We start from the raw sequence: 10,133 nt of genomic DNA, 5'->3' as shown, positions 1-10,133 counted from the left end.
GTAACTCTAGCAGGTTTCACGTGTTCAATTCACCATCATTTATGACCTCTTTGCATTCTCTATAATGAAAGTGACAATGCAATGGGGCAAAAGAACATTATCGTCGCTGAAAACCAAAACTATTGAAACAAAATTGACAGTGAAGAAGCATCTAGCCAGGTAAGAATTGTAGATACTACAGCTTAATGGAAAATAAATTCTTTAAATAACCAATAAAGCCTTTAAAAAAGGCTATATTATTCAATGAAATTTAAATAGCGTGGCTCTAGGGGGCACTTACCACTCTGCCCCTTTTCACAACACCTTTGAACCCAAAACTTGATAAACACTGTGACAATCATCAAATTTGTTGGTTTTTTTTAATCATTCGTAAAAGTATGTACCTGTTTATTGCAGGGCACAAATCACCTCGAATCAGTTGATGAGACCGTGCTCTTCCTGGCGAGGGCAAGATGAAGAGACATTGTTCCTACACTCAGTTGATGGAAGTGTAAGAATTAAATTAGGAGAGAAAGAGAATAGCGAAAAAGATGTGATTGAAACTCCAGCAGTAAGTTTATAGCGTTGAAAAAGTGCTTAACTTCGAGACAAAAGATGCCAGCACTTACTTTGAGTTCAATATATAGTAAAAATTTCTTGTGCTCAAGATTTAATGCAATTCACATTCGATAATGTTTTGATTCTATAGAATCTGTTAATTTTCAATTCCAGTTAAATTAGAGTTATGAATTCATCTATTTCATAAGGAATCTGAAAATGTAAACTATTCAAAAGGTTTGAATGAACTGACTTCCTTTTCACGTTACTCTAATTTAGGAATCAAGTGTGAAAGAAATCCAGTTAGATGGAGATTTGCTGCGGTTACCTACAGCAAAAATCAATTTTAAGTCGGCAAAATAATGGAAAGGATAGCGTCTGAAAAAGACGGAAATGGTGACGCCGAAAACAAAGAAACATCCGCAGGCTTAATCAAGCTACAGTTCCTTGCCTGGAATAGGCTGACGAGAAATTTTTACTGGCCACCCTACGAAGATGTTGACATAGTAGGTGAAAATTTATCTACGAATATGGTATTAAGATCTGCCATTCCTGAAAGAAAGAGGGACAATATCATTCTGTGCCACCTTACAAGAAGTTAAGTGAAGCTTATAAAACCTACAAAAATCACTACTTAAATGAAACGAATCATGACAGTTCTTGTAAATCACTCTATGTGAATCCAGTATTTCGATGGTGGAAATCATCTTCCTTTATCTGAAAATCCCTATAAATCGTTTTATTTTGATGAAAATCACGTTTATACCCTTTTTTGCATGAGTTAATTGCCCCTCACTTTTCATATACGTTAGACTATCTTAGAAACATATTTCGGAGATGTTCAGATTGTTGAAAAGCTTCCTATTTTGAATGCTACGCTACTATACCACTGGTATTCGCCCAACACCACTTTATAAAAATATGCTATTATAAATGAAACAAAATGATATTTCAATTTTCGACCACTAAATCGATTTGCTTTAAATTTCTTAGGTCAGATACAGTTTTATGTTAGTTTTTCCATTAAAAACTTAAAGTAGAAGTTTATATCCTCAAAAGTGTGTTATAGATTTAAACTTTTTCTTTTGAGATTTAAAGTCTTTCTTTAGAATTTTCTACCGAATATTTATTGATTAAAAGAAACATAAGAATCGCGGATTTTGTTCTATTTATGTCCTATATGAATGTGTAGCCTCCCACCACTTTATATTGTGTTGTGAAGACGGTGTTATGTTACCGGGTTCAAGTATTTAAATTCAGATAGGCTTTTCTATCACAGCATATAATATGGCAGCTTTCCAGTACGCAACTTCAATGTTGCGAACCAACAACAAAATTACTCCGCAAAATACCTTGGCGCTTCCGCAAAAACAGTAAGAGCACCGATCTTAGCCTGTCAGTAACCACAAAGAATTTGCAGTTGGAAAGAATGTCTGAACATCCGTAAATCATGCGTGGGAAAACTTGTGTGATTGTGTGCAAATGTGTGATTTTAAGAAAATTGCGTCACATTACACTGGAACACTAGATACTGGAGCTATTTGCAGTAATAAGAGGTCTCCCTTCTTAAACAAGTTGATATTCTTGAAATCGTATTCATTGGAGTGTCCACAGCCCTTCAAACAGCTTTTCTATGACACATTTTCCAAGCCACTTTGAAGTGTTTAGGAACACGTGGAAATAGCATGCAATTTGGCGCCAAATTAGTTGTTTCTCACATATTATAGAAAATGCAGAAAAGATGGTACTTTTACTTAGTAAGTTTTCAAAATATATTCTTGTGTTGAGGGTGCCTTACTTTACTACTTTTAAGGATAATCATCTCTCAGAAGTATATGCATTTGTACGTTAGGTAAACACCTTCAAGTTAGCCTATCATTGAAAGCAAAAATCTCAGTTGAAATTAAAAACATGTGTCTAACTATAAAGTAGTCACCAACAAGGTGGTCAATGGGTTCGGGTAGGAAACAGGGAAAAAGTCAAGCGCACCTACCATCGACTATTGCAATAGGAATACGATCAGAATGAGTAGGTCAATTTTCCTGTTCGAGATAATGGCATAAGACTGAGGCCTTCTTATGCCAGTATGTCTAACATAATAATCTTTTTACTTTTTTAAACGACTTGTGTTAAATTTTTTGCCTGTGACCTGTCGTATTCTGGCATTTTACTGGCAAGGGGCAATTCACTTTTGAAAATTGCGTACGATATTTTCACAAAACAAAGGATTAATAGCGATTTTTGGACAATACCATATGATTTCCAAGACTATAGCACAGGATAAGCAAAGAGTGAATTTACCCCTCGGCATTGGGCACAGAAGAACCGGTAAACCGTACTAAAACCCACCTGGACAATAAATTAGCGTTCTATGCATGTGGTGTATCAAAGGAATCAAACAGAATTAGGGCCTGTCAAGAGTATTCGCATCTGTCAACATGCAAATATTCTGACCATGAATTTCATGGCAAATACAGAGCAGGGCCCTTATTGGCTGAAGCGATTCAAGATGATTTTTTCGCCAGTATTGTGTTTAATTGCGATCGATCTTGTTAATACTGATCTTTCCTTCTCCTTGGTGCGTGGATTTTCTCCTCAGAATATGGATCGCCCTGTGGGAAGAACTGAGAAAAAATTCACAGCATTTGATAAACTGGGCAGAGCAGGTTGACGAGAAGTCTGAAGAGAAGACTGAGGAGAAGACTAAAGAGATGGTTGAAGGAATGATTGTGGATGATTGGAGTGATCTGAATAGTAAAGCATGGGATGAGCTCAAGGAAGCTATGGAAATTATAACTTAACAACTTTTCATATTAATCAATCAAAAAAGTGGACTCATTAATTGTTGTTAGATTTTGCTCAATCTTATTTTGTTAAAAAAGGTTGCCATGCGTTGTTTTTTTTCACAAATCTTTATGGAGAATAGTTGCTCATAGTGAAAGAAAAATACGTTATAAAAATGACGCAATTAGTTGTAACTAGAAAGGGTAAGTGGAGAAGAAGAATTTCCACTAATAAGAAGAAGAATAAAGGGAATAGGAATAGTAAAAGGACTATTACTGCAAGAAGAAAAAAGCTTTCAGAAGATTAAAAAAAAGAAAAAGAAAAGGAAAAAAGAAAATTAGAGGGTCGGGAAAAATGATAAAAGGAATGAAGCCAAGGCAGAAAAGAAAAAACCTGTGAAACGAAAAAAAACAAGAGAACCAAGTAGTTTAAGTGCAAAGAAACTGAAAATACCCTGTGCTCTAAAGCAAATGAATTTCACAAACATTGAAATCTTTAAAGCCAAGATTATAAGTATTTCTATACCCTTAGAACAGAATATTTTCCGCTTTTATTATTGAGCACTGAATCCTTATGGTGTTTGCGTTGTACCCAAACTGGTAGATAGTTGGGTTGTCACTGCATCTCCTCAGTGCTTGTTGTCTTCCAAAATATTCCTCTGCATTGTCTTGATTAAGCCTCTCAGTTAACACACAAGGCACACCCAAAGAAGGTAGATAAGGAATACATTCCACAAACATCAGTGTTTTTAAGCCAACAAAAGTTTGATTCGATATAAACATCCTTTGCTGTTCATCTTTATGGTATCCACCTTTGTGGTTTGATATTGAGTCCTTCCACTTCTCAAGAAAACCTAAAACATCTTCCAATAAACTATAAGTCTTGCATCATCTATTGATTTGTAGGGGGCAAGCATTGGTTCTCTCTTCCTGGTGTACTCTGTCAGGCTCCTAACATTTAGACAGTCAAAAATGTATCCATCAATGGAATCTGCCTCATGTAATTGGTGCTCTGGATGGGAAGCACATTCGAATACAGTGCCCTGCCGAATCTGGTACCCCATTTCATAATTATCAAAGGTATTCTAGTATGTTGCTTCTTGCTGTTTGTGATGCCAGTTATTGTTTCACCCTGGTTGATATTGGGCAGAATTGTAGCAGCAAAACACTGGACTGCTAGCAAGAAGTGAGATCGGCAAAAGTTGGCTTCTGACAACTTTTTACAATTTGACCATGAAGCCACTTTTAACCATGTTTGAATCACAGCGTTACAAAGTCAGTAAAGTAAGCATGGATTGGATTGGACTAGAACTATAAGATAATATACAATCTTAATGTTTTTAACTATTATACTTTATGAGATGGTCTAATTTGAACGAAAAGAAGAAGAGTTAATTCACTGTTTGAGCACCATTTCACAACTGTGCCTCAACTTTCTTGCCACACATGCCCCGTTCATTACATTTTAAATTTGCGTCTTTGCAAGGACAGCCTGGCCTTCTTCCTGAGCGTTTTGAGCATGTGCTCTTGCAAAAACAAATAGGAATAAATAAATGAAATCATAAATAAATAAATGCCCGTTCATACAACAAATAGGGAACTTCAGATAAAATATGAATGCTTGAAAGCATGTTTTCAGTAACAATATCACGAATATCAAGTAACAATAAAGGCAGGTAGCAAAGTTAAAACTCCAAACCTCCAAATCGTGCTGCTCGCTTCTTATACTTCCAACTGAGAAGTCATCAGTGCCTTCTACGACTTCCGTTTCCCTGTAAATAGGGGAACCATAAAAGTTGGTGGCCATGTTATTACCATGTTTCACTATCAGCATGCACATAAAGGTCGAAAGTTGTTTGTGTTGTGTTTATATTTTGATGCATTGATCGCTCTCAAGGGTTCACAGGGAGCACAGGGTCTTTAACCTTTCCCGTAACTGGAAATTGTCTGAACAAACTATACGAAACGTATAGACTATAGAGTATTGCCTTCTTGGTATACCATGGGTGACAAGACTTTATGTCATTAATGATGTGTATCAGTAAACTCTCCCTAGAGTGCTCCCCTGTAAACTTAAAGGTATCGTGGCTGCTGTTAAGAAAGTTGGTGAAGGTCTCAAACTTCTCTTTGCCATGCATCCAGATGAAGAAAACATCATCGATGAATCTCATCCAGACAGTGGGTGTGTCCACTGATTCCTTCAACAATCTTTCTTTCAACCTAGTCATAAAGAGGTTAGCATAAGCTTGAGCGAACTCAGTTCCTATAGTGGTGTCTAACTTCTGTCCACAAAACCTATCATTAAATTCAAAGTAGCTGTTTGCGAGAAGTAGAGATGCCAATCCTGCTAAGGCATCAGTAGCCACATTCGAGTTTTCCCTTCCTTCCAGCGCTTCCCTGATGGCTTCCTTCCAAACCCTCCCTATGTGGAATGCTAGGATAGAGTCCCACAACATAAAGCGTGCACAGTATAAACCCCTCTGGTATCCTACCTAATTCACCTAATTTTGACAAAAAATGATTGGTGTCCTTGATGTACAACCTACGAAGGCTAATCAGTGGATTGAGTTGGTGATCAAGATATTCTGATATATTTTCTATGATAGTCCCACAATTGGACTGAATGTCTCTTAACCTTACTTAATCCCTTATGAATCTTAGATAACAAATAGAACCTACAAGTAGAACTATAAATCCAACATTGCTTCAAGGGAAGGGGGGATTCGAATTTGCAGGGGCAAGGTAAAGTAGAAAATTACAAAATTTGCATTTGTCTTAAAATTTTCTTGTACGGGATTGTATAGGTCACATAAGATGTGTTACAGACAATTTTAGAGACTGTTGATAATCCAATCCCAAATGCATTAGCGATTTTGCAATAATGTGCCTCATTTGCAAGGTAGTACAGTGTGGCAGCTACATGAAGTTCAATGGATAGGCACTCTCTTATTCTTGTATTAGTTTTGCTGAGGTATGGCCGAAGCTCGTCAGAAAGTTTGATAAAACTTGTCTTTAACATGCGGAAATTTTCCCTCCATTCTTCTCCAACAACTCTTCCTGGACAGATCCAAAACCTGTGTTTTCTTTTCTTGTGACCAGATTTGGTGTGCTTGTGTCTGTTTGCTCTTCTACCTTTTCACAGTAGTTTGAGCATCATTGTTAGTAGTTTTAGCACAGTAGTATTAGCTCAGGTAAATTAGATTCAGAGAACTGTAGACATAAACCAAAGTACGCAGAGTTGTAAGAGAAATGGGCATTTGCATCAATAATCCTTCAATTTCTATAATTGCCATTGGAAGCAACACAGACATCACGGATTTTGTTTTTGATTTTTGGTGCCATCTCAATTCTTGAATGTTGCTGTTGTTGCAAGTCAGTCAGAAGTTATCCTGGTTTTGGCGTTTACATTAACTCGCAGGTCAGTCAAAAGATACTTGGGTAAAAACTTACCCAATCTGAGACCCCTTTTCAAACTTATCCGTTTTTCAAGTGGGTTAGTGGGAACGTGATGCAGAAACGATTAACTCTTAACCTGTTTTTGTTTTAACCCAGACTAGTGGAAATGCTGCCTCACAATTGTGGCAGAACATGTAAAAACCCAACCATATGCTCTCTTGATTGCTGACTTAACATTTTTGACAACAAACGGAAACATTTTTTGGAATGAGTCTTTTGAACAAACATCTTTAGTTAACATATAGTCACTAAGACTCTATATATTTCATCAATATACCTTTCCAGTTATCTTCTATGACCCAACAGGTGACATAAATAATACGAAGACAGTATATCAGCTGGTACCTGGACTATTGTATTGATACTTAAATGGATTTGTAATTGTTTACATTGAGTACCCCTTTGATCTCTATCTTATTATCAGAATTCTCTTAGAGGTCTTTTGGGTCTACAATCTCTGGAATCTCATTTGTATTTCACTTCATCAACTTGTCCATTGGCGAAGAACAGCATCGGTAATTTGAAATGCCAAAAGATTTAGAGAAAAAGTTTCGGAATCAAAGTTATCGCAGGGATTGGGAAAAAGAGGCTTAGGCAAAGGGATGGCTCTCGTCATCTAAAAGCAATCCGAACAAAGCATTTTGCTCGTTTTGTAAAAAGGATTTAGTTCCTGGCAAATCAGAGCTCATCGGACATTCGAAGTTGTCGTTTCATGTTCGAATTGCAAAAACAGTACAAGAAACACAACCAATTACTGCGTTTGTGACGTCAACAGAATCACCAGTAGTGAAAGAAGAGCTAAATGTGGTTGCTCTTGTAGCGCGAAAGAATGTATCTTTCAATTTCATTGCAGATGATTCAAAGGCAGTGAAAGGAATGACCTGCAATCGAACCAAAGGCACATATTTGCTCACTGAATGCCTCTCAGTCTATGCCCATGAACATTTAGTTGCAGATTTAAGGAAGGCAAATGGATTTTCAATCCTTTGTGATAAAGCGACAGATATCACTATGAAGAAAGTATTCTGCGTATATGTGCGGTACTTGGAAAAGGAAACATGCCAGCCAATCACAAGACTGTTCGCCCTCATTCCAGTAGAAGAAGGAAATGCTGAAGGCCTTTTCAATTGCCTGAAAGACATTCTTGAAAAAGACGAACTGCCTTGGACCAAGGTATTAGGCTTTGCTTCGGATGGTGAAAATTTGATGCAGGGAGGTAACAACTCTGTCCTGACAAAAATGAAAGATGCAGCTCCAGGGCTATTCGTCTTGAAATGCTACTGCCACACGTTCCATCTTGTTGCTAAGCATGCAAGTAAAACTTTATCAAAAACGGCTGAACAGTTAATACATGACATTTATAACTATTTTAATTTATCACCAAACCGACAGAAAGGCCTTATGGAATTTCAAAAATTTGTGAAGGTTGATTTGCACAAGATTCTGAAGCCTTGTCAGACCCGCTGGTTATCAGTTGTCGCATGTGTTAAGTGAATTCTTGAGCAGTGGCCTGCACTGGAATTGTTCTTTGTTGCTGAGGTTGCAGAAGCAAACTCACCTCATGCTGAAAGAGTATTGTCTGCCTTGAGATCCCCTTATATCAAGGCGACCCTTGAATTCTCGGAATTCGTCCTTGAGGATCTTACAGGCCTGAATTTGCTTTTCCAGTCAAATTCATTTAAGCTAAATGCACTTTTGCCTGAGCTAAAGCGTGTACTGCAAATGCTTCATATTAATTTCATGAAGATTGATGGTAATGATTCCTTAGCAGATGTCAATATCAATGACAAAAGTAAATGGGTGCCACTGGCAAAAGTGTATCCTGGATACATGGCATCAGAAACTACTAAAGAGATACTTCCTCACCAGAAAGAAAGCTTCCTAACAAGATGTAGAAATTGGTAAAGGGAAGCAATCTGTCAAATCCGCTGTAGAATAGACATCTCAGATCCCAACCTGTCGGCTCTACATGACATTAACCATGCGAAAATCGTTGGAGGTACTGCTTCAGTTCAATCTGAAGGTGTACTTGCTAAAGGTCTTCCTCGTATAAACACAAATCTTGGAATAAGCATTCAAACTATTGATAGAGAATGGAGATCTTTACTCGTTGACGACACCATAAAGCAGGGAGGTTAGGAAAGGAAAGAAATCATCGAGTTTTGGCAAGGAATGCATAAGATTCCGGCATATACAAATTTAGCAAAGTTTATGCTTGAAGTTACTACCCTTCCACAAAGTACAGCTGAAGTCGAGAGAACATTCGCAAAAGTGAACGCAAATAAAACTAAATTGAGAAGCGCACTTTCAGTAAATACGCTTCAAGGAATTTTGCGAACAAACGAACATTTCCCCACTATGTTTGATGCTAGATTGAAAGCCCTACATGTAACTGCGAGGTCAAGTTATATGTTGCGTTTTGGTGAAGAAGAACGAAGACATTTTGATATTGAGGAGGATTTTAAATAACAGTTTTCTAATTTGTGCTTTTATAATTAATTGTTTAGACTAGTTACCTTTTCGAAATTTCGTTATTTAGTTATCACATATTCGACTTTGCTGTTAAATCGCTGTTTTTTCATTTTCAATCAACTTTTGTTGCAAATCACCTACGTTTCCTTGGCTTTCCCCTACTTTTTTAACTTTTCCCTGTAGGTTTCCCCTACCCCCTACAAAATCCTCATTTCCCCTACTGTAGGGGATTTCCCCTACGGGTGGACGTGAGCGACTTTGTTATTGACAGCTGCAAGCGGCTGTTGCACTGCAAAATCATTGTATAAAATCACTTTGTCTCTGAATGTACACCATTTTCCCTCAAAGCCCAATTATAACAACAATTAGATGATTCTTTAGAGTAACAGAATAGGGTATGAAGAGTATCACAAAATTCCTTATTGGTACATATTAACCTGCCAGTCGGTTTTCTCTCATAACACAGTTAATAATACATTTGAGACCTACTAAGTCTCACAAATTTTGCCTCAGACAAACGCATTTCAGATTTTTCTCACTGTCACATGCATCAAAGCAGAAATCACACACATTCTGCAACAAAGTTCTTGGTTTAATCCAAGTTCTCAATCTCTATTCCAAATCTTTCATCTTTGCAAAATCCATCTTCCCTGAAATAACATTCAATTCTTTTTTGTGAGGAGGCAAAGTATTTTGTAGACAGCTCTACTAAGGACAACAACAATCCTATGTTATGTTTTGTTCACTGGCATAATGAAAATACTACAGAAAGACCCATTTCATAGCCCTTGTAAAAACTTTAAAAAGTTTCACTATTGAATAAAAAAATATAAAACCTATAAAACCCACCACTTTCCCTGGTGTAGAAGGCTTTATACCGAGAGT

The 10,133-nt window shown here is 37.1% G+C and overlaps 1 protein-coding gene across 1 annotated transcript; it reads left to right on the top strand.

The window, feature by feature from the left end:
* The first annotated feature begins 1,688 nt into the window (after positions 1–1,688).
* On the top strand, positions 1,689–9,900 carry LOC148958806 (zinc finger BED domain-containing protein 5-like). The gene has a single exon (XM_089111136.1). It carries the CDS (start codon positions 7,653–7,655, stop codon positions 8,268–8,270), a length of 618 nt encoding a protein of 205 aa, XP_088967262.1. The 5' UTR covers positions 1,689–7,652; the 3' UTR covers positions 8,271–9,900.
* Positions 9,901–10,133: the final 233 nt, after the last annotated feature.

The sequence above is a fragment of the Rhopilema esculentum genome, chromosome 11 (genome assembly GCF_057945365.1).
Source record: "Rhopilema esculentum isolate cy_ngs chromosome 11, ASM5794536v1, whole genome shotgun sequence".
NCBI lineage: Eukaryota > Metazoa > Cnidaria > Scyphozoa > Rhizostomeae > Rhizostomatidae > Rhopilema > Rhopilema esculentum.
Note: the sequence above shows the minus strand (reverse complement) of the source record. Positions and strands in the feature narration are given on the sequence as shown.

Coding starts and splice junctions, on each gene's coding strand:
- LOC148958806 (XM_089111136.1), top strand. CDS start 7,653: ATGACCTGCAATCGAACCAAAGGCACATATTTGCTCACTGAATGCCTC.